At 44.7% G+C, this 25,286-nt stretch overlaps 1 protein-coding gene and 1 pseudogene across 1 annotated transcript; both read right to left on the minus strand.

Moving 5' to 3' along the window:
• Positions 1 to 1,273: 1,273 nt before the first annotated feature.
• LOC113890376 lies at positions 1,274 to 15,959 on the minus strand (annotated as a pseudogene).
• Positions 15,960 to 21,216: 5,257 nt separating this feature from the next.
• On the minus strand, positions 21,217 to 22,167 carry LOC113890377 (olfactory receptor 12-like). The gene has a single exon (XM_027538271.1). It carries the CDS (start codon positions 22,165 to 22,167, stop codon positions 21,217 to 21,219), a length of 951 nt encoding a protein of 316 aa, XP_027394072.1.
• Between the last annotated feature and the right edge of the window lie 3,119 nt (positions 22,168 to 25,286).

Consider the following 25,286-nt stretch of genomic DNA (forward strand, 5'->3'; position numbering starts at 1 on the left):
CTAGATGAGCTCCAACTGACCTGAAACATAAAAATTTCCTCTAATTCACCAATTCCTAAGTATGTTTGGACCATAAATAAGGCCAGGTACCAAAGAATTGATACTTTTGAATTGTGGTGCTGCAGAAGACTCCTGAGAGTCCCTTGGGCTGCAAGGAGATCAAACCAGTCAATCCTAAAGGAAATCAACCCTCAACATTCATTGGAAGGACTGATGCTGAAGCTCCAATACTTTGGCCACCTGATGCAAAGAGCCAAGTCATTGGAAAAGACCCTGAGGCTGGGAAAGGTTGAAGGCAGGAGGAGAAGGGGGAAACAGAGGATGAGATGGTTGGATGGTATCACTGACTCAATGGACATGAGTTTGAGCAAACCCCAGGAGACAGTGGAGGACAAGGACGCCTGGCGTGCTGCAGTCCATGGAGTCGCAAGGAGTTGGACACGACTTGGTGACTGAACAGAACAACAGAGTATGATTGGAGCACTCACTCTGTGGAGGACGCCCAGTGTTTGCTAAGAGGTGGTGAGAAAGTCAATTCCTAGGCAGGTTGATAAGAAGTCTGGGGTCCCTGAGGAGGAGAGAGGGGTCTGGGGCTCTCAAAAAGGAGATAGGGGTCTGGAATTCTCAAGGAGGAGGAAAAGACAAACGCTTTTTTCCTACATGCCTTAGTAAAGGTTATATAACAACAGTGTATCCTGCTTGAGAAACTTGAGGACAGTTTCTCCTTCCTGAAAACCTTCTGGCTGAGCTTGTTATCTTAAAAATGTAAATTATGGGAGTGGGTCTAGTAAGATCCTTACAACCTTGAGACATTCTTTTGATTTATTGTAAAAACCAATATAAAAGTACATACCTCCCTTGCTTAGACTAGTGAGGGGGGCACTCTCCATGCCCCTTCTGATGTTTATGTCAGAACCTTTCTCTCGCCCTTGTCTTACTTTAATAAAACTCTGCTACGCAAAAGCTCTTTAGTGATCAAGGCTGGTCCCTTGTCCCAAAGCTAAATCTTCTTCAAGAATCATGAATCCGACATTGTTCAATGTAAGCTATCTTTCTGGGGGCTCGTCCAGGATCTTCACGACAACATAAGAACTCTCAGAGCTCTAGACTCTCTGCTTTCTCAGTATGCACATTTTCTGTTTTACTTTAATAATGCTTCTGTGTGCTTTTGTGAATGAATGACATGCCCTACATGAAGCAACTGATGAGCCCTGCTCTATGGTTTCACAGTGCAGTGTAATGACTGATGGAAGCCCCAGAAAGGGGAACCTTGTCAGGGGTTTATATCGACCTGCGAATGCCAAGAGACACCAAACATCCCTGCGAGGGGAGCGGCCAGAAATGGGCAAAGCATGTGGACCAAACTTTCCTTTCTCGGTCACCTTTTCCTGGTCTCTTTGACCATTTCGTAATTGCGTGGGAAATTAAAGCTACTAACATAATCTGTCAGACCATAAACTTTCAAGGGACTTGTGATCCATGCTGTTATTGTGTACTTTTACTTAGACCCCCTCTATGGGAGTGCTTAGCCTTGTCAGAAAGTTACTAGGAGCATATATGGAGCGAGAGGGAACTCTGGCTCCAGCAGCATGTTCGGGAACTAGGCAGAACTCTAGCTCCAGGAATATCTCTCAGGCTAGAGGTCACTCCCTTGGCTGTCTGCCTCAGGGGCCAGAGTCCTAAACGTGAGTCTTTGTCATGGCTGTGCCTCCACCCTATGTGGATAGAAGTGCTGCTGGTGACCATGAGGTTTTTGAGGACACAGATCAGGAATTGCAGGATCTGGTCAGATTGGAAGTGCAATGGGCTTCTTCCTTTGCTAGTGCTGTTAGTGGACCAGGGGAGGCTCTCTGGTGGCTTTTGTCTCAACTCCTTAGATATTCTTTTTGTGGAATCTGTAGAAATGAACTTGAAGGATTGCTCCTAGTAGCTTCAGGACAAAATTCACGTTTTCCTCACTGGCCGACCCTCCACCACCTCTTTTATTATCATGAACACTAGCTTGGTGATGCTCAGAAGGGACGTCTTGATCGTTGTTCGTCCCTTCGTGACTCACCGCTTCTACTGCAGTCAGGGTTGTATTCAGGAATGGGAATGGCACATGGAACGCGGATGCTTCCCGTAGCAGTCCTAGCTTGGGCAACATTCCGGGACAGCTACTCTGTTACATTCTGGGTGGCAGCAGAGAAAAGGCGAAGTCAAACAAAGATCTCGGTGGTAAGGAGCTAGAAATCAATCTGGGATGCCATCAGGTCTACCCCTGGTGCGTCTCCACCCCTCCTCAGTGGAAGAACCGGGAGGGATGAGTAAGGCGCCCGTGTGGGTAAGGGACAGACTGTCTGACCAGGGAAAAAAGCTTCACTTGAAATTCTGTCTACACCCCCATTTAGAGCAGGGAGGGATGCCTCCGATGGAAAGAAGCCATGGCTGTGGATGCCGCTTTTTTCTCTCTTACAGATGGGAGCTAGCAGTTCCAAAACCACTCCTTTAAAATGTATTAAAAAAAAAAAAAAAAAAAAAGCTGGGACAAGTTTGATCCCTACAATTTAAAAAGACACACCTGATCTTCTTCTGTGATATTGAATGGGCACAGTATCCTTTGGAAGACAGGGAGCACTGGCCGGTTAAAGGGTCTCTCAATTATGATACTGTTTTACAACTAGACCAGTTCTGTAGAAAAGAAGAGAAAATGGGTACAAGTACCATATGTGCGGCTCTCTATCTCTCTGTGAGATATTCAAGACTTGGGTCCCAAGGGTGCAGATTTCGGTGTGAAACTTTCAGTTCCCCCCAGTCCTCTTACTTTGCCCCTGCATCTGGGGTTCCCAATGAACAGGCTGAGAATCAGGACACACTTCCAGGAGGGGTTGCCTCAGTCTAGGTAGAAATTCACACAGTTCGAATTGTGGTCATGACTATTGGAGGATCCAAAAAGCACATAGAAGACTTTATGGGACTAACCTTACTTTATGAGCTTCCTTAGAGAGATATAATACATGTCTTGGGACAGATGCTGACTCCTGACTTGAGAGCTCGAGTTCTGAGGGAAGCTACTACTTTTGGAGATGAATGGCTTGAACGTGAGATAAGGGGAAAGAGGGAACATGAAATAGCCCTCCTCCCTACTGGGAGCCAAGCAGTTCCCACGACAGAGCCAGACTGGAACTATAACATGGCTAACTGGGATCAGAATCACTTTGCCAGATGTATTCTTGAGGGACTCAAGCGAATACACACTAAGACTTTATGCTAAGTTGGCTGACATAGAGCAGGATGAGAAGGAAACTCCTGGCAAATTCCTAGATAATTATGGGAGGCTCTCTGCAAGTTTACTGACATTGATCCTGAAAATGCAGAGGAGGAATGATCTTAAAAGATAGGTTTCTCACTCAGTTGGTTCCAGAAATCTGCTGTAAGTTACACAAACAGGCGTTCAGACCAAATCAGTCTTTAGAAAAACTGTTGCAGCTGGCTCAGACAGTATATTACAGTAGAGAAATGAGGAAAAACGACAACAGACAAGAACCAAAGAAAAGACCCAGGCTGTAGTCATGGCTGTGAGAACTGCTATGAATCAACCTGAAGAGAAAAGTGCCCAGAAGGACCCAGGTGAAAAAGGGTGGACTTTTTATCACTGTGGAGAGGAGGGGCATCTCAAGCGGGATTGCCCTCAGGCATCTAAGCTGCCCCTGGCTCCATGTCTGGTCTGCAAAGGACCACGCTGGAGGAGAAACTGCCCTCTGAGGCATAGGCCCCAGGGGTCAGACTCTCCGGACAATCAGGACTGAAGGTGCCCAGGGTCCCCACACAACCCCCCATCCTAATAACCCTTGAGGAACCCTGGGTATTAATAACTGTGGAGGGCCAATCAGTCAAATTTTTTTTGGACACTGGGGCAAATTTCTCTGTCCTCACTGAAGCCCCTGGCCTGCTTTCCTTCCAATCCACTACCGTAATGGGACTATCTGGACAAGCCAAATGTTATTATTTCAGACATCATTTAAGCTGCAACTTGGACTCTGTACTATTTTCTCCTGAGTTTCCATTCGTGCTGGAGTCTCACTCACCCTTTCTGCGGAGGGATACACTGAGCAAGGTCCAGGCCTGTTTTCATAAATGTGGAGCCTGCTCCTTTTCTCCCATTAATTGAACAAAATGTAAATCCTAAAGTGTGAGCTGATGGAAAAACTGTGTGTCGAGCACAAAATGCTGCTCCTGTCTTTATCAAGCTCAAAGACCCTCACCTATTTCCACATCAAAAGCAGTACCCACTGAAAGTTTAAGGAAGGGTTAAAACCCCTCACTGAGAATTTAAAGGGGCAGGGTCTGTTAATTCCCTGTAACAGTCCATGCAACACTCCTATTTTGGGTATACAAAAATCAAATGATAAATGGAGACTAATTTTATGAATAATAAGAGTTATGAATAATCTTATTATCTCATAATAAGATTTATGAATAATAAATGAGGCTGTGGTTCCTTTTACTCATGTGCCAAAAACAAATGGATTTTCTTGCTTACAGGTCTGGGTAGACACTTTTACTGGATGGATTGAGGCCTTTCCCTGCTGTAATGAACAGGCTAAGGAAGTTATACAAATTTTAATCCCTGAAATTATTCCCAGGTTTGGGCTGCTGCAGAGCCTCCAGAGTGACAATGGCTCCACCTTTAAAGCTGCTGTTACTTAGCAGGTGTCAAAAGCTTTAGGAATAGAATATTACTTATATTATTACTGGAGATTCCAGTCCTCAGGAAAAGTTGAAAAAACTAATGACATTATGAAGAGACGTCTGCACAAATTAACTCAAGAGACACAGGAAAATTGTCTTAAAATTCTATCCATAGCTTTAATGAGGGTTTGAACTGTCCCCCAAAAGGAGGGACTGTTCCCCTTTGAATGTATTTATGGAAGACCCTTCTTATGCACAGACATTGTTATAGACCCTGAAGCCTTAGAATTAACTATGTGACTCAGCTTTCAGTTTTTCAACCTCCTCATCAATTGATGGCTTCCTATGGTGGGTTTCTCCACTTCAAGGGAAGGACTTTCTTCAACTCTGTGAATACCTTCACCACCAACAACAATCGTACGTGATGCCTCTTCTTGATCTGATGACATCTAACAATCCTAAGATGGACTGGTATAACTTAACTAAGCACAGAATGTGACTTTCAATTTTAGAATTAAAATTTTATGTTTTAACTTGGTTTAATGACTATTTTGCCTTACATCTGTAACTGTAAAATGGGGTTTGTTTCTAACCGTCTGAAAGCTCTTAAGTTACAGATGGCTGTCCAGGTTCCTACAAGTGCTGCGGCCTCCCCCAACTATTACTGGGGCCCCTGGTCAAAGACCCTCCTATGAGGGTTAGCAGAATATGTTGCCTCAACAGTTTGGGATTATGCCCCTCAACAGCAGGAACTAGTTATGGAATGAAAACGATGCCCCTTTCTCTTGGCAACATAATTCTCCTAAAAGAAAGGGAGGGGGGAGGGGAATGAGAGAGTCAATTCTTAGGCAGGTTGATAAGAAGTCCAGGGTCCCTGAGGAGGAGAGAAGGGTCTGGGGTTCTCAAAGAGGAGACAGGGGTCTGGAATTCTCAAGGAGGAGGGAAGGCCAAACTTATTTTTTTTCTTCTATATTCCTTAGTAAGGATTATATAACAGCAATGTATCCTGCTTGAGGACAGTTTCTCCTTCCTGAAAACCTGGCTAATCCTGTTATCTTAAAATATAAATTATGGGAGTGGGCCTAGTAAGATCTTTACAACCTTAACACATTCTTTTGATTTATTGTAATAACTAATTTAAAAAGTATATAACTCCCTTTCTTAGACTAGTAGGGGGTGGGCACTCTCCCACCCCTTCTGATGTCTATGTCAGAAACTTTCTCTGGCCCTTTTCTTACTTTAATCAAACTCTGCTACACAAAGCTCCTGAGTGATCCAGGCTGGTCCTTGGTCCTGAACTTAAATCTTCTTTTTCAGAGATCATGAATCTGACATGGTTCACCATAGGCTGTCAATGGCTCAAGAGGTCCTGCTGAGCTGAGAGTCTCCAGCATAAGGATGGCTTCCATCTCCTTGTCGTTGTTGGCAGGACATGCACTCCCGTCTCACGGGGATGGTCCTGAGCTGTGCCATTCCCGCACTGGCTCAGATATCTAATCCTGCACCTTCCACCCCTATTTTACTCATTCTTAATTTTAGAAATCATTAAGCACCTGATGCTATCAGGAACTGACCCAGTGATGGTTCTAACTCCAGGCCAGTCCGGGAGCAGATCAGGGACCAGCCCTCACCAGGCTAAAGTGGAGCTGCATCTGCCTCTCCTGCAGACCCTGAGAGACAGACCCTATGTCTCTGAGCATTTTTGTCTCTGAGATAAGACTGTGGTGGCAAACATCAACAGAGCTCTCCACATTCTTGGGAGCCTAAGGGTTCTTTCTTTAAATGCCCAGAAGTTGGACAATTCGTGGAGAGGGGACAGCCCAGCTCCATGGTCTGAGAACAGCAGGACAAAGGCTGGGACACATTCAGGACGTGAGCAAATCCTCCCTGTCCTTACTCCCATGCCCCTGGCGCGTTGGCACATCCCCTGAAGTAATTGCTTGGAGCCATGGTAGCCACCAATACGGTCACATCTGCCTCAATGTTTGAGTCTTTCTGCTGAGTGCTGTTTCCTGTTCCTGTCACAGCCCAGACCTCCCTTGTCTGCACTGCACAGAGCTGACCACCACACTCACATGGAACATGGGGACAAGCTCTATGATGGCCAGAGAAAATGCTAGAGGAAATCTATCCTAAATAGAAAGGAGTGTAGAAGGCAGGGGACACAGAGCTATGGGGCCCCTAAAAAGTTGAGGGGATTAGTGAGAGGGTGAGGTCAATCAGCTTTAGAGCAGTTTCATATTTTCTAGAGGTGAGATCTTTGCCATCCTGGAACTGGCTGATTTTGGCAGGAGTGAGCTCCCTGGGAGTCAGGGTGTGCAGTTGGAGCCTGGTTGGTCATGGGCTCCTTGAAGGAGCCATGACCCTCCCAGCCTGAAGTTCTCCTAGAAGGAGGCCTGAGAGAGTTCATTCTTTCCAGCAGTAGAAGTGTGCATGACCATGTAGGTTGTCCAGCCTTCCTCTTCTGGCAGACTTGACTCCAAGCCTCACATGAGAACAGAGGGGACAGTCTGGCCTGGGGCAGGCAGGGTTCACTCTGATATGTGTTTGGAGCTGCTGCTAAGAGTGGAGTTGGTGGTCTGCCCTATGCTCCATGGCCAACCACCCTGGCCTCCCACCCCTGGCCTGTGGAAGTAGTCACATTCATCATGACCAAGTTTTCTGTCCGTCTCTGCTTACCCCCTGGTCATACGCACAATAGATTCACTGTGACCAGAGTGACTATCTTTTCCCCACACCCCAGGCTGGCTGTCTGCTCCTCTGCTCCTGGGGTTCCCAGCTTCCTGTTTCTGGTCTTTGGTTCCCAGGGCTATTTGTCCACCTCAGGAGCCTGGGTCATCAAAACAGTGACCGTTAGGGTGCCTGGGGGAGCACATGAGGAACAATTTGCATTTTCATCTGGGAAGCCAGTCTCTCAGTTTGCTTTATAAAAACATACTCACACATTCCTTTGGCTGTTGAGATGACCCAGAGTGGCTGCAGTGCTGGCTTCACTGAATCTGTGAGTTGAGCCTGAGAAATGCCTTAAGGGGGTGAATCGGAATAATCCAGTGTTGTCAGAAGCCTCTATTTGTAATGACTGGGTCCTGAGTCCTTTCCTAATATATCTAGTTATCATGTGTGTCTGAGGCCCTACAGCAGCAGCATCATTTAAGACCTGGTCAGAAATGCAAGGTCTCAGACACTGAATTTAAGGTCATATTTATTCAAGACCCCCTGCTTATTTCTATTCTCATTAAAGATAAACCCACATTTATATAACACCCCCTGATTATTTCCACTCTCATTAAAGTTCAGACCTGTGGCCCTGACTGATCTTGCCCAGTGCAGTGAGAGGTAGGGGATCATGTTGTTCAGAGTCCAGGCTCCCAGGACTAATCTGTCAGTAATGCTGACCACACCCTGATGAGTGATGACTGCAGTGCTCCTGTGATGTCAGGAGGGTCATGGCTCCCCCAGGACATGTGCTCCTGGGGAGGACTTCTGACCCAAGTTTGTGCTGACGATAATGATGTGGTGTTGAGGATCCTGCTCCCTCCTTCACCTCTGGCTTCCTGTGCAGGGACGTGAGAGTGAGGAGGGGGCAGCAGAGAGCACCTAGGGTACCGGTCAGAGGCAGGCCATGTGCTCCAAGTGCCTGCTGCAGGAAAGTCTTGGGTCTTGGTGTAAGCAGGAGATGCTGCTGCTACTGCTGCTAAGTCGCTTCAGTCGTGTCCGACTCTGTGCGACCCTATAGACGGCAGGCCACCAGGCTCCCCCATCCCTGGGATTCTCCAGGCAAGAACACTGGAGTGGGTTGCCATTTCCTTCTCCAATGCGTGAAAGTTAAAAGTGAAAGTGAAGTCGCTCAGTCGTGTCTGACTCTTAGCGACCCCATGGACTGCAGCAGGAGATGCGACTGGCTCAATTCTACGTGTTACGCTCAGCTGAGTAGTATTCATGGCACCTGCATCTTTGGATGACTCTATTGAAGATACTCTCCACCTGGCACAGCTGGGATTCGAGGTCTCAAGTGGCCAATTAGCATTTACTTGAGCTCTGAGTACGCTGGGACTCCCAACTCCTTGAGTCCCTGAATGATGCAATCCTGTGGCTAACCTTCCTTTGATACATCTCAGCCCAAAACAGGAGGAGCAGGAAGCCTGAAATTCCTCTGGGAGCACTGGGGTCCACCGGGTGAGAAGCAACTCAGAGGGACCCAGTGGCCCTTCTTGGAAAGGTCTCCTCAGGCTGCAGGTGTGACCTCCTGGCCCACATCACACCATTCTCCTTTGCTTCATCCTGGCGTGTTGGTGTGACAAAGAGTTATGTGCAGGGCTCTGTGTCTGCAGAAGAAGCACAACCCTCTCTAAGTCATAATATGGCCCTTCCCTCATTGCAGGTCGAGTAAATGTATCTGTTAAGATATTTTAATCCTGCACTGAAAAATCAAAGCCAATTTATAAATGTGATATATGATTATTAGAAAATTATAGGAAGTATGAGAGTAAAATCCTGGAGAAAGTTGTGTTATGAATATGCTAAGGAAAATGAGGCTCTTAAGGCTCAAAAATTATTAGACAAAATAAATTTCAGGGGAAAGGTTTCCTTATAAAGGAATATTTCAAAATAAAAATGTTCAATCCACGTGGATTATCAGAAAATTTAAATTTGTATACCACTAAAGAGACTTCCCTGGTGGCTCAGATGGTAAAAGCATCTGCCTACAATGCAGAGACCTGGGTTCAATTCCTGGATTGGGAAGATCCCCTGGAGAAGGAAATGGAAACCCACTCCAGTATTATTGCCTGGAAAATTCCATGGACAGAGGAGCCTGGTAGGCTACAGTCCACGGGGTTGCAAAGAGTTGACATGATTGAGCAACTTCACTTCGCTTCACTTCACCACTAATGAAGATTTCAAATATATGAATCAAAAACTGACAGAATTAGAAATGTGAACATCAAAATCATGATTTAAATTTATCATACTTCTCTCAGTAATTGATGAAACAAATAAAAATATTGTTGTCATGTATTGGACTGATTCAAAATATGAAACATGATATCACAACAGACTGCGGAAAATTCTTAGACAGATGGGAATTCTTAAAGAGATGCCTCCAAAGAAACCTGTATCCAGGTGAAGAAGCAACAGTTAGAACAGGACATGGAACAACAGACTGGTTCCAAATTGGGAAAAGAGTACATCAAAGCTGTGTATTGTCACCCTGCTTATTTAACTTCTATGCAGAATATATCACGGGAAATGCCAGACTTGATGAATCACAAGCTGGAATCAAGATTGCTGGGAAAACCAGGATAACCTCAGATATGCAGCTGACACCACCACTATGGCAGAAGTTGTAGAGGAATTGAAGAGCCTCTTGATGAAGGTAAAAAGGAGAGTGAAAAAGCTGGCTTAAAGGTCAACAGTCAAAATACAAAGACTATGGCATCTGGTCCCATCACTTCATAGCAAATAGAGGGGGAAACAATGAAAACAGTGACAGATTTTATTTTCTTGGGCTCCAAAATCACTGCAGGTGGTGACTGCAGCATTGAAATTGAAAGATGTTTGCTCCTTGGAAGAAAAGCTATGACAAACCTAGACAGCATATTAAAAAGCAGAGACATCACTTTGCTGACAAAGGACCATATAGTCAAAGCTATGGCTTTTCCGGTAGTCATGTACAGGTGTGAGAGTTGGACCATAAAGATAGCTAAGCACCGAAGAATTGATGCTTTTGAACAGTGATGTGGAAAAGACCCTTGAGAGTCCCTTGGACTGCTGAAATAGCTGAAAGAAATTAAAGGCAACCTAAAAAAGGAAAGATATCCCATGTGCTTGAGTTGGAAGAGAACAAAATTATCCAATGTGATCTAAGCTTCAATGTCTCACTTTCAAAATCACAGTTACATTTTGCAGAAAATGAAAAGTACATTTTAAAATTCGTATGGAGTCTCAAGAAAGATCAATAGTCAAAACAATCTTGAAAGCAAAGTTGAAAGTCCCAGACTTTTAAAAGAAATTTATGTATTTTTAATTGAAGGATAATTGCTTTACAATATTGTGTTGGTTTCTGCCATACATTAACATGAATGCCATAAGTATACACATGTCACCTCCCTCCTGAACCTCCCTCTCACCTCCCACCCCACCCCACCCCTCTAGCTTGTCACAGAGCCCAGTTTGAGTTCCGAGTCATACAGCCAATTCCCACTGGCGAACTGTTTTTTATGTGGTGATGTATGCGTTTCCATGACACTCTCTCTATTCGTCCCACCCCCTCTCCTCCTCCTGTGCATGTCCGTAAGTCTGTCCTCTATGTCTGCACCTCCACTGCTGCCCTGCAACTAGGTTCATCAGAACCATTTTTTAGGTTCCACATATATGCATTCATATACAACACTTGTTTTTCTCTTTCTGACTTACTTCACTCTGTATCATACACTCGAGGTTCATCCACCTCATTAGAACGGACTCCAATGTGTTCCTTTTCGTGGCTGAGTAATATTCCATCGTGTATATGTACTGCAGCTTCTTTATCCATTCATCTGTCCATGGACACCCAGGTTGTTTCCATGGCCTAGCTATTGTAAATAGTGGTTCAATGAACATTGAAAAAAGTGCATCTTTTTCAATTTTGGTTTCCTCAGGGTATATGCCTAGTAGTTGGATTACTGGACATACGGCAGTTTTGTTCCTAGTTCTTTTTAATTTTCTTTTTAAAAAATACATTTATTTTTAATTGATTGATGATTGATTTACAATATTGGCTTGATTTCACCCATACATTAACATGAATTAGCCATAAGTGGGAAGTTGAAGAGGGAGGGGACATGTGTACACGTATTCCTAGATTTTAAAGCAATCTCCATACTGACTTTCTTAGTCACTATATCTATTTACATTCCCACCAACAGTGCAATAATCTTCCGATTTCTCCACAGCCTTTCCAGCATTTATTGCTTGTGGATTCTTTGGATAATGGCCATTCAGACTGGTGTGAGGTGATAGCTCATTAGAAAGAAAGATTTTTAAAGATCCTGTCTTTTACATCCAACCCCAACAGTCTCACTCTAAACAAGATAAAGCTAATGACTTTCCTTACAAGAACTCATGACTACTGTCACTTTGCTATGAAAATCTGTTATTTCTGATTCATTATGAGCACTCAGACAAGATTCAAATATTCGCAGAGAAAGAAGCATAATGCATGTTGTGATAGTGAGCACGACATCCCAAACTGTCTCATCCCAGGAATTAAATGAGGTCAGCCACGTTCATCAGTATTTACTCCACTATAGTATTGTAGGGGACTGGAATGCAAAAGTAGGAAGTCAAGAAACACCTGGAGTAACAGGCAAATTTGGCCTTGGAATATGGAATGAAGCAGGGCAAAGACTAATAGAGTTTTGCCAAGAAAATGCACTGGTCATAGCAAACACACTTTTACAACAATACAAGAGAAGACTCTATACATGGACATCACCAGGTGGTCAACACTGAAATCAGATTGATTATATTCTTTGCAGCCAAAGATGGAGACGCTCTACACAGTCAGAAAAACAAGACCAGGAGCTGACTGTGGCTCAGATCATGAACTCCTTATTGCCAAATTGAGACTTAAATTGAAGAAAGTAGGGAAAACCACTAGACCATTGAGGTATGACCTAAATCAAATCCCTTAGATCTGATGGATAGAGTGCCTGATGAACTATGGAATGAGGTTCGTGACATCGTACAGGAGACAGGGATCAAGACCATCCCCATGGAAAAGAAATGCAAAAAAGCAAAATGGCTGTCTGAGGAGGCCTCACAAATAGCTGTGAAAAGAAGAGAAGCAAAAAGCAAAGGAGAAAAGGAAAGATATAAACATCTGAATGCAGAGTTCCAAAGAATAGCAAGAAGAGATAAGGCTTCTTCAGGGATCAATGCAAAGAAATAGAGGAAACCAAAAGAATGGGAAAGACTAGAGATCTCTTCAAGAAAATCAGAGATACCAAACGAACATTTCATGCAAAGATGGGCTCGATAAAGGACAGAAATGGTATGGACCTAACAGAAGCAGAAGATGTTAAGAACAGACGGCAAGAATACACAGAAGAACTGTACAAAAAAGATCTTCTGACCCAGATATTCACGATGGTGTGATCACTGACCTAGAGCCAGACATCCTGGAATGTGAAGTCAAGTGGGCCTTAGAAAGCATCACTATGAACAAAGCTAGTGGAGGTGATAGAATTCCAGTTGAGCTATTCCAAATCATGAAAGATGATGCTGTGAAAGTGCTGCACTCAATATGCTGCAAATTTGGAAAACTCAGCAGTGGCCACAGGACTGGAAAAGGTCAGTTTTCATTCCAATCCCAAAGAAAGGCAATGCCAAAGAATGCTCAAACTACCGCACAATTGCACTCATCTCACATGCTAGTAAAGTAATGCTCAAAATTCTCCAAGCCAGGCTTCAGCAATATGTGAACCGTGAACTTCCTGATGTTCAAGCTGGTTTTAGAAAAGGCAGAGGAACCAGAGATCAAATTGCCAACATCCGCTGGATCATCAAAAACCAAGAGAGCTCCAGAAAAAATCTATTTCTGCTTTATTGACTATGCCAAAGCCTTTGACTGTGTGGATCACAATAAACTGTGGAAAATTCTGAAAGAGATGGGAATACCAGACCACCTGACCTGCCTCTTGAGAAATCTGTATGCAGGTCAGGAAGCAACAGTTAGAACTGGACATGGAACAACAGACTGGTTCCAAATAGCAAAAGGAGTACGTCAAGGCTGTGTATTGTCACCCTGTTTATTTAACTTCTATGCAGAGTACATCATGAGAAACGCTGGACTGGAAGAAACACAAGCTGGAATCAAGATTGCCGGGAGAAATATCAAGAACCTCAGATATGCAGATGACACCACCCTTATGGCAGAAAGTGAAGAGGAACTAAAAAGCCTCTTGATGAAAGTGAAAGTGGAGAGTGAAAAAGTTGGCTTAAGGCTCAACATTCAGAAAATGAAGATCATGGCATCCAGTCCCATCACTTCATGGGAAATAGATGGGGAAACAGTGGAAACAGTGTCAGACTTTATTTTGGGGGGCTCCAAAATCACTGCAGATGGTGAGTGGAGCCATGAAATTAAAAGAAGGAAATTAAATAAGTTTCCTTGAAAGGAAAGTTATGACCAACCTAGATAGCATATTCAAAAGCAGAGACATTACTTTGCCAACAAAGTTTCATCTAGTCAAGGCTATGGTTTTTCCTGTGGTCATGTATGGATGTGAGAGTTGGACTGTGAAGAAGGCTGAGCGCCGAAGAATTGATGCTTTTGAACTGTGGTGTTGGAGAAGACTCTTGAGAGTCCCTTGGACTGCAAGGAGATCCAACCAGTCCATTATGAAGGAGATCAGCCCTGGGATTTGTTTGGAAGGAATGATGCTAAAGCTGAAACTCCAGTCCTTTGGGCCACCTCATGCGAAGAGTTGACTCACTGGAAAAGACTCTGATGCTGGGAGGGATTGGGGGCAGGAGGAGAAGGGGACGACAGAGGATGAGATGGCTGGATGGCATCACTGACTCGATGGATGTGAGTCTGAGTGAACTCCTAGAGTTGGTGATGGACAGGGAGGTGTGGCGTGCTGCGATTCATGGGATCGCTAAGATTCGGACACGACTGAGCAACTGATCTGATCTGATCTGATAGTATTGTAGAAAGTCTCAAAGTCATAAAGAATCTTCTTGTCTTCTTCAGTAGCAAAGTTTATAGCCACACTTTTCCTCCCAAATAAGCCCCATCTGCCAGTTCTGTAAACATCATTTTCATGATTGGTAGGTAGATCATAGTTTATAATCAGTGACCCTTATTGTATATCAGTCGCACAACCCAGCAAGTCAATAAGAGATCAGAACAAAACTTGATCCTGATCCGAGTTCCGTCGTGATTACAACTCTTTCCTTGTGATTTATGTCACCATGCACAGAAGAAACTCTGAAGTCCCTGCCATGCATTTTCTCTAAGTCTACCTTGTGCCTTGTGTTGAGAAAAATAACAGCCTGTGTAATCGTTAGTGTCTCATACAAGTCACAAAAGTATGTCCAACTTTCATTTCTCTCTCTCAACATTAATATAAAATTGTTTTATTCCTTCAGTTCAGTTCAGTCAGTCACTCAGTCGTGCCCAATTCTTTGAGACCCCATGAATCCCAGCACACCAGGCCTCCCTGTCCATCACCAACTCCCGGAGTTCACTCAAATTCATGTCCCTCGAGTCAGTGATGCCATCCAGCCATCTCATCCTCTGTCTCCCCATTCTCTTCCTGCCACCAATCCCTCCCAGCATCAGGGTCTTTTACAATGAGTCAACTCTTCACACGAGGTGGCCAAAGTATTGGAGTTTCAGCTTCAGCATCAGTCCTTCCAATGAACACCCAGGATGGATCTCCTTTAGGATGGAGTGGTTGGATCTTGCAGTCCAAGGGACTCTCAAGAGTCTTCTCCAACACCACAGTTCAAAAGCATCAATTCTTTGGCGCTCAACTTTCTTCACAGTCCAAATCTCACATCCATACATGACTACTAGAGAAAACTTCAAGGGTCAATTACTCCTTTTTCACCAGAATTTGAATTGGGTTTCTCATGAATTTTGGCCACTTTCAATTCAGCTGTTGGCCTTGTGTCAGAAAACAACATCACATGAATATTTGTATTTAACTTTTGAAAAATTTAATAGATTTAATCCTTAAACCCTCAGCTCAGTATTTTATCTGCTTCACCCAGAACAAGCATTTTGACCCGTTTTGGAAAAAGGTAATTGTTTAACACACCAGAAACTCTCCCACGTGTGCCAAAAACAACATTGGTGCTTCTGCCTGCAGTTTTGCATTTTATTTAGAACATTGGCTACACCAGTGCAGACATGACAAGTTGCTCCCACGTAGTCTCTAAGTGCCAGAATTACTTTTGTATCTGTCAAGCCAGTTCTCTGGCAGGGACCAATATTGTGCTTGGGTCTCCTGGAACTCAGTCTCCAACCATTGAGCAAATGTAGCTGTCTTGCCAGTACCTGACTGAGCTGATAATCACATCATACTCCTTAATACGTGGAATAATAGCTCTGCTGAATAACTCATGATTTCTCAAAAGCATAAGCATAGGTGCCCCAAATAAGACATTCCTTAAGTTCATATTATCGATGTTATCAACAGCCTCATTCCAGTTGCTCTCGATGACACCAGTGGGTCCACTCCCTCTGGGTCGTGGTCACCATGTTCTCTCTTGTTATGATCTATGGAACTGCCAGACATGATCTGAAGAGCCACTCAGCACCAACTGAAAGGCTCTCAGCCTTCTCACCTTGGAAACATAATACAAATCTACAGTAATCAGAACAGAATAGTATTGGCACAAAGGCAGATTGTAGAGCAATGGAGCAGAATACAGAGCTCAGAAATGAAGCTTCATCAATTTAGTCAAATGGTCAACAAGTGTGTAAAGATGACTCACAGGGAAAAGGCAGCCCCTTCAACAAACGGCATTGGAAAACTGGCTGCTTATGTGAAAAAGCCTAATGTGGGCCCTTACCTTGCTTCATGAACAAATACTAACTTAATATGGATTAAAAACCTAAATGTATGACCTAAGTCTCTTAAACTCCTGGAAGAGAACATCTGAGAAAAACTCAATAACCTTAAATTTAACAATGATTTTTTGGATATGACACCAACAGCATATGAAAACAAAAAAAAGGAAAGTAGACACATGTGACTACATCAAACTAACAATGTGTGCTTTAAAGACTTACGTAGCAGTATGGAAAGGCAACCTGTGATCTGGAAGAAAATGTTTAAAATGTTATGTCTGATAAGAGGATAGTATTCAGAATACATAAGGAATTACTACAATTAAACAAACCAATAACCTAATTTAAATTTTTCATGTTACTTAAAGATATTTCTCTAGAGATAACCTACAAATTGCCACCAAACATATAAGAAAATGCTCCAAATCGATAATCATAGGGAAATATTAAAAACAACAAAGAGATTATCCTCACAATCATTATAATGGCTGACATGAAAGAGAAAGGAGAAGAACATATGCTGACTGTTATGTGGAGAAATTGCAACACTTTTGCCCTTTTGGTAGGCATAAAAATGGTACAGCCACTACGAAAAGTAGTATAGCGTTCTTCCTAAAATTAAAAAAGAATTCCAATATTATGCAATCAAATATCTGGGTATATAGAAAAAAATAAGATCAAGAACAAAACAGCAGTCTTTCTAAGAGATATTTGCATGCCAAAAGGTGGAGGCAACCCAAGTGTCCCTTGGTGGGTGAAGAGATAAACAAAAAGTTGCATACACATGTGATGGAATAGTATTCAGCCTTAAAGAGGATAGAAATCCTGTCACATGCAGCAACATGGGTAAGTCTTAAGGAGACTACGCTAAGTGTAACAACCAGATGCCAAAAGACCAATGCTTTACGTTTTACTTACCTGGGGCATCTGAAGAAGTCCCATTCGTAGAGAGAGAAAGAAGAATGGTGGCTGCCAGTGGTGGAGGTAAGGAGGAAACAGGGAGTTGTTATTTAGGGGGATGGAGTCCAGGTTTGCAAAATGTAAAGTTCTGGAGATCTGATGCACACAAGCTGAATATGCCAGACACTACTGAACTCTACAGTTGGGAAGATGCCCTGGAGGAGGAAATGGCAGCCCATCCCAGAATTCTTGCATGGGAAATTCCATGGACATAGGAGCCTGGTGAGCCACAGTCCATGGGGTTGCAAAAGCATCAGAGAGACTTAGTGACTAAACAACACCACCTGAATAGCGACTAAACAATAGGACTTAACTACACTCAAAATACAACAAAAGTTATTGTTTTTATTATTATTTTGCTTTTAAAAGGTATAAACTTCTAAAGTTCACCAAAATATCAGCATCAAAACTACAATATGGTCTTCAAATGTAATGTGTTTATTGTCCACTTAAGCACAATAAAGAAACGAGCTGTATCATGTATATTTTGGAATTCAGTGACTAACTGACACTGAACTCAACTTACACTCTGGCGTTAGATGTGGACTGAGAATCTAGTGTCTGCCAGTAGCTTGCAAAGCATAGTATGGGATGAACAACCAAGTAAACCACTTCTCACATTGTATAGAGATATTCACTGCGATCTGAAATATAGTTTTACGGAGAGGTAAAGCCAACCTGTAGGGTTTTAAAAATAATTCTCTTCCAGACTATAGAACAATTTCCATTCCGTGTAACACTGGACTCAATTTTCCTGATTTGTTTGAAAGTGAAAATTAATGTTCTACTGAGAACCATAGATTCCTTATTGCTTGTACCATTAAAATTTACATAATGATGAGAACTCTACACTTGCATACAAAAGATTGGGATTTTTCTTTTCCTTTAGAAATTTATAGTAAGATACTCCTTGGAGTGACAAAAATAAAATGAGGGAGAGAAGGAGAAAGGAAGGAAGGAAAGAAGGGGAGGAAATGAGGAGGAGGTGGAGAAAAAAGAGGAAGAAAGGAATGCAGGGAAAGAGAACAGCATCGCAGCATGGCACTATAAGAAGGCATGTTATTTTGGGAAAACTCCTCAAAGAATAAAAGTCATCAGATGAATACAGTAATCTACAGCAGACTTAGAACTGATTTTGGAGCCCAAAGATGAGACAATACTACCAGAATCCAGCAGAGACATTGGAGTAGGTTCCTATTGAGGAATGGTGAGCAGAAATCTGATGACTTGGGTTTTGGCTGCTTGCCAGAGTCTCCTGAGCAGAGACAGCAGGGAGATGGAGAGCTGCGATCAGAGAGGAGGGCACATCCCTACTGGCCCTACAGGGAAGAGACTAGCCCTGTGTCCACAGGACCACCTCCTGGGAGTGACCATTGCCGGGAGCTGGTGAGGCATTCCGCTCGTGACAAAGGTCATGAGGAAGGAGGCTCGGCATACGCAAAGGCGGGATCGAGCCTCAGGAGTCCGCCCGGATATTCTCGAGCATTTTCCCCCCAAAAACCAGAGTCTGCCTACTTTATTGCTTTGTGCTCTCACCTCTGACTTTACTGGGGGCTGTCCCCTACCACCATCTCGCTCTCTCTGTCAAAGAGTTAACTTACAGCTCCAATTAATAAAGTTCCTGGGCAATTAGGAGTGTTTAAATCCAAACCCCTCAGATGGCTCTCTAACTCGCCTGACAAGTTTACCCGGACTCCTACAGCTATGCATACGATTGTTTACAGTCTCCCAGCCTTGAGAGGCACGGGAAGCTTAAGATATTCAAATAGCTTAGAGCCTCTCAGAGAGTTAGAAACTGTCAGAATAAACTAGTAAAGGATTTCATTGATGAGCCAATGCTTGTTGCCAAGTTTTCACATCCCCTGAATTGTATCCTTGAATATGTATTGATTAATAGTTGGTATGTAGAAAAAATAAGTAGTGGCCTTGGTGTTAGTAACTTTAGACCCTTAAGGTAATAAATTCTTTCCTTTGTTGTAAACCCATTACACATCCACCCTATAGGAATGCAATTTTATCTTTGGAAGATGGTGCCAAACCTTAAAATAATTACTCTTAGAGAAAATAAGTCTTTGTTGATAAGTCCTTATCAAGAGTCATAAAATGTTAATAGGCCTTCTGGCCAGAAGATGATGTAAATCACCTAAACCATTTGTATACGATAAATTTGCAGGAAAGAAACCCTGGTTTTTGATACGAATCAAAGACTGCTGACTTTGCATCCCTTATTATCCTCTATATGTAACTTAGGGTATAAAAACCCCTGTTGAAAATAAAGCTACAGGCCTTGCTCACCAACGCTTGGTCTCCCCATGTCATTCTTTCCTTTAACTTCCGGCTGAAGTCTCCATCTGGAGCGTGGATATCCTCTGCGACCACTTATTTTGCCTGGGCTTCTAAGACCCACTCAAGAAGGTGTCTAAGGTGGGGCACCTTCCGCTATTCGAGAGGGCGCCTGTGGCCTCCGTGGTCAGAGCTAACCTGGTGTCATGGGTTATATTGATTTTCCCCGTAAACCAAGCTACTCAGCCTCTTTTCTCCACTGAATTTTCCTACTGAGCTATCCTCATTCTATTACTCTTTATATCTCTAATTACCATTTGAATAGGTCGCCGACGCCGTCTCCCCTTCGAATACACTGGATCAGCCGGGGCTGGTCCCCAGCAGACCATGAGACTGGATGACTCTACCACAGGGAGACACCATAGGGATCTGAGTGCAGACTGTGTGTTGGGTCCACGGAGCAGGGGCCTGGAGCTCTGAATAGGGAGGTCAAGGCAGACGATCCAGCTGCCCCAGGGAGTGTGGGACAGAGGGCCAAGGAGCTGTGCTTCTGCCAGGAAACTGCCCCTTCTCTCTCCACCCCCTGATCTCTGCAGCAGCACCAGGACCTCCATCCTTATTGAGAGACGTCTGTGCTGACAAGGTCCCATTTCTTAGGGTCACAAGTAGTCAGGACAGTGTCACTTGTCAGGTTGGATGGTGAACTTTGGGTATCAGACATCCACGTTGACTCCCTGGGGCTCCCAGCTGCTGTCTGAGGGGAGAAACCCAGGACAGGGAGCACTAGGAGCGTCTGAAGCAGGAGCGCAGGTGCTTCCTGCTGCCGTGTTGGGTGGCAGCATCAGTGAACAGAAGGGGGAGGGGAAGGACAGCCTGCTCAGGATTGAGGGGAAGCATGGTCTTCCAAAGCCCCCTAATTGGCTGTGGTGACCCAGGCTATCACCAAGGAAGGGGCCGGGCTGAGTGTCCTAGAACCTCCCTACTAGGTGGTCCAAAGGAGATCATTGAGCACATATTTACATGGACTCAACAATGAAACGAAGGGAAAAACATCAGAGTTTGTCTAGTTTCATACCTTCACTGGAGAGCAAGGAGATCCAACCAGTCCATCCTAAAGGAAATCAACTCTGAATAGTCATTGGAAGAAATGATGCTGAAGCTGAAGCTCCAATATTTTGGCCACCTGATGCAAAGAGCTGACTCATTGGAAAAGACCATGATGCTGGGAAAGATTGAGCACAGGAGCAGAAGGGTGTGACAGAGGATAGGATGGCTGGATGGCATCACCAACTTAATGGATATGCGTTTGAGCAAGCTCAAGGATATAGCACAGGAAAGGGAAGTCTGGCGTGCTACGTTCACAGGGTCACAGGAATTGGACACAACTTATCTGCTGAACAACAACAACAATATCTTCACTGGAGGATGCTGAATTTGGAAATATATTCTCAGTCAAAGACTCTCTGCTGATCACTCTGCCCACTGTATTACTCAAACTTCCAGATTAGAGTCAGACCTTTTAAGGATATTAATTTTATGTTGGCAAAGAAAATGCCTTATTCGTTTTCCATCTCTTGCAGTTTGAGGTCCATGATATTCTTCCAAGAAGGCCTAAATAAAATGTTGGAGGAAAGAATGAATTACAAGAATGAGGAATAAATTCTTCATATTAAACCTAGTGACTCCCCTCAAGTCCTCTTGTCCAGCCCTCAGGACACTGTCTCTCTGTCCACCCTCCTTCATGTGGCTGTGTGTCTCTGCCCCAGTCTCCACAGAGCATCCTTCACGTCCTTGTTTCTCAGACTGTAGATGAGGGGGTTGAGCATCGGGATGACCAGGGTGTAGAAGACAGAGACCACCTTGCCCTGCTCCATGGACTGCACAGCTCCCGGCTGGGCATACATGACAAAAAGGGTCCCATAAAAGAGGGACACGGCTGTCATGTGGGAGCCGCATGTGGAAAAGAGCTTGTGTCTCCCTCCTCCTGAGTGCATCCTCAGGATGGTCATTGTGATGTAGCCATAGGAGACGAGGACCACGAGTGTGGTGCCCACGATGATGAGGCCACAAATGCCAAACATGACCAGCTCATTGATCGTAGTGTCAGCACAGGCAAGCTTGAGCAGAGGCGGCACATCACAGAAGAAGTGGTCGATGTGGTTGGAGCTGCAGAACGGGAGAGTGAATGTGAAGCTGGCCTGCAGGATGGAGTTGAGGCAGCCCCCGCAGTAGCAACCCAGCACCAGGCGGGCACAGATCGAGGGGCGCATGGTGATGGGGTAGTGCAGGGGGCTGCAGATGGCGACAAAGCGGTCATAGGCCATCACGGCCAAGAGGAATGCCTCAGTGGCTCCCATTAGAGAGAAAAAGAAAAACTGAATGATACATCCCTCAAACGTGATGATCTTGGAGGAAGATACGGTGTTTGCCAGGGCCTTGGGGTAGATGACAGACGAGTAACACAGGTCCACAAAGGAGAGGTTCTTGAGGAAGAAGTACATTGGGGAGTGCAGACTGGCATCCAGGGTGATGACCATGATCATGGTGAGGTTCCCCAGGACAGCGACCATGTACAGGGCCAGGAACAGAGCAAAGAGCAGGGACTGAGTCTGCAGACCACCCGCAAATCCATCCAGCACAAACTCCTGCAGAGGCATCACTGAGAGGTTTCCGTTTCCTTGGGGTGACATGGCCCTGAGCTGGTGACACAGGACAGAGAGTTAGGAGCCAGTGGGAGGCAGTGAGAGGGAGCAGGTCAGGGTCACAAAGTCATCCTCTCTTGGAGAACAGACACCCTTCAGTGCCCAACTGCAGGGCAAGTAGATACCACTCTTCTTCCTGATAAATACTGGCTGATCTGAAGCATAACCATTTCCTCTGACTTACTAATTACCAAGTGTGCTTGGAGCACTCACCCTGTGGGAGACGGGGCATTTACTATGAGAAAAGACTCAAGGGGTCGTGCCAAGCTGAGACTTTACTGTGTAAGGGCGGCTTACATCTCCCTGTCCTTGCTTTCAAGGACATGCTCTCCCTCCCCACAGGGATGCTCCTGAGCTGTGCTATTTCTGCACTTGCTCAGGTATCAAATCCTGCACCTCCCACGCATTATTTACTTATTCTTAAATTTCAGAAATTGTTACAGACTTCAGGCCATCAGGACATGACCCAGTGATAGCTCTATCCTGGGACAGGCTGGGAGCAGGTAAGGGACCAACCCTCACCAGGCTTGTGTGGAGCTACGCCTTTCTCTCCTGCAGAACTAGAGACCTAACTTAGCATCTTTGTCTCTGAGATATTTTCTTGATGGCAACCTCAGCTGAGCTCTCTGCATCCTTGAGAATCTAAGGGTTCTTTCTTGTAATGTCCAGATGTCAGCTGATTCCCAGAGAGGAGAAAGTCCACCTCCATGGCCTGAAAATCAGCAGGTCAGGGGTTGTGACACAGTCAGCGTGTGGCATGTCCTCGCTCATCCTGACTTCCATGCCCCTGGCTCCTCTGCACACCCTGTGGGCTGATTGCTTGGAGCCGTGGGAGCCACATTACGGTCACGTCTGTCTCAGTGACTGGGTCCTCCGTCTGGACGCTGCTTCCTGTGCCTGTCACAGCCCAGACCAGGGCTGAACTCGACACTCACATGGGACATGGGCACCAGCTGTGTGATACCCAGAGGGGAGGTCAGGGGAGATGCAGCCTAACAAGGGAGGAGTGAAGAGGGAAGGTGCACACCACAGTGCCTCCCAGGCCTAAGAGGAGGATCAGTGGGAGAGAAGAGCCGATTTTAGAGCAGTTTCATTCTTTAGAGGTGCGAGCTGCAGGATCACAGGGCTGGCCGCCTTCAGAGGGAGCGCCCTCCCCAGGAGTCAGGGTGTACAGGCAGCAGCTATGTGGTCAGTGGGGCCTGTGGAGGAGCGACAACCACCACACTCGCTCAGCCTGCAGTTCTCTTAGAAGGTGGTCTGAGAGAGTTCATGCTCTCCAACAATAGAGCACACAGGAGAAAGAATGGGTTGCCCATCTTTCCTCTCCTGGCTGGCCTGACTCCAACCCCCACAGGACAGCAGAGTGTCAGAGTTTGCTAGGGTTGCCCCGGCATTGTGACATGGGTTAGGAGCTGGTGGTCGGAGTGCAGTTGGTGGGATGCCCTACACACCTCGGCTGCCCACTCCTTGGCTGTCCTCCCATCCCTGTCCTGTGCACGCATTCACATTAGTCTCAGCTGAGTTTTGCTGGACTGGAATGAGTGAATTAAACTCAGGTGACCGTTGTATCTAGTGCTGTGGGCAGGAGTGCCTTAGAAGAAGTGGGGTCACCCTCCTAGTCAACGAAAGAGTCTGAAATGCACTACTTGGGTACAATCTCAAAAGTGACAACGATCTCTCTTCATTCCCAAGGCAAACCATTGAATATAACAGTTATCCAAGTCTATGCCCCAACCAGTAATGCTAAAGAAGCTGAAGTTGAATGGTTCCATGAAGACCTACAAGACCTTCTAGAATTAACACCCAGAACGATGTCCTTTTCATTATAGGGACCTGGAGTGCAAAAGTAGGAAGTCAAGAAATACCTAGAGTAACAGGCAAATTTGGCCTTGGAGTACAAAATGAAGCATGGTAAAGTCTAACAGAGTGTTGCCAAGAGAACATACTGGTCATAGCAAACACCCTCTTCCAGCAATATAAGAGAAGGCTCTATACATGGACATCACCAGATGGTCAGTACTGAAATCATGTTGATTATATTCTTTGCAGCTGAAGATGAAGAAGCTCCAAACAGTCAGCAAAAACAAGACTGGCAGCCGAGTGTGGCTCAGATTCTGCACTCCTTATTGCCAAATTCAGACTAAATTTGAAGAAAGTAGGGAAGACCACTAGACCATTCAGGTAAGACTTGAATCCCTTATGATTATACAGTAGTAGTGACAAATAGATTCAAGGGATTCGATCTGATAGACAGAGTGCCTGAGAACTATGGGAGGAGGTTCATGACATTGTACAGGAGGCAGTGATGAAGACCATCCCCAAGGAAAAGAAATGCAAAAAGGCAACATGGTTGTCTGAGGAGGCCTTACAAATAGCTGAGAAAAGAAGAGAAGCTAAAGGCAAAGGAGAAAAGGAAAGATATGCCCATTTGAATTCAGAGTTCAAGAATAGCAAGGAGAGATAAGAAAGCTTCCCCAATGATCAATGCAGAGAAATAGAGGAAAACAACAGAATGGGAAAGATTGAGATCCCTTCAACAAAATTGGTGATACCAAGGGAATATTTTATGCAAAGATGGCCACAATAAAGAGCAGAAATGGTATGGATCTAACAGAGGCAGAAGCTATTAAGAAGAGGTGGCAAGAATACACAGGACTATACAAAAAAGATCTTCATGACCCAGATAACCACGATACTGTGATCACTGACCTAGAGACAGACACCCTGGAATGCAAAGTCAAGTGAGCCTTAGGAAGCATCACTATGAACAAAGCTAGTGGAGGTGATGGAATTCCAGTTGAGCTATTTAAATCCTAAAAGATAATACTGTGAATGTGCTGCACTCAATATGCCAGGAAATTTGGAAAACTCAGCAGTGGCTACAGGACTGGAAAAGGTCAGTTTTCACTCCAATCCCAAAGAAAGGTAATGCCAAACAATGTTCAAACTACCACACAATTGCACTCATCTCATATGCTAGCAAAGCAATGCTCAAAATTCTCCAAGCCAGGCTTCAAGAGTATGTGAACCATGAACTTGCAGATGCTTAAGCTGGATTTAGAAAAGGCAGAGGAACCAGAGATCAAATTGCCAACCTCTGTTGGATC

This window comes from Bos indicus x Bos taurus, chromosome 3 (genome assembly GCF_003369695.1).
Source record: "Bos indicus x Bos taurus breed Angus x Brahman F1 hybrid chromosome 3, Bos_hybrid_MaternalHap_v2.0, whole genome shotgun sequence".
NCBI lineage: Eukaryota > Metazoa > Chordata > Mammalia > Artiodactyla > Bovidae > Bos > Bos indicus x Bos taurus.

Bases quoted from the DNA above. Each gene is read 5' to 3' on its own strand.
- LOC113890377 (XM_027538271.1), bottom strand. From the start codon at position 22,167: ATGTCACCCCAAGGAAACGGAAACCTCTCAGTGATGCCTCTGCAGGAG.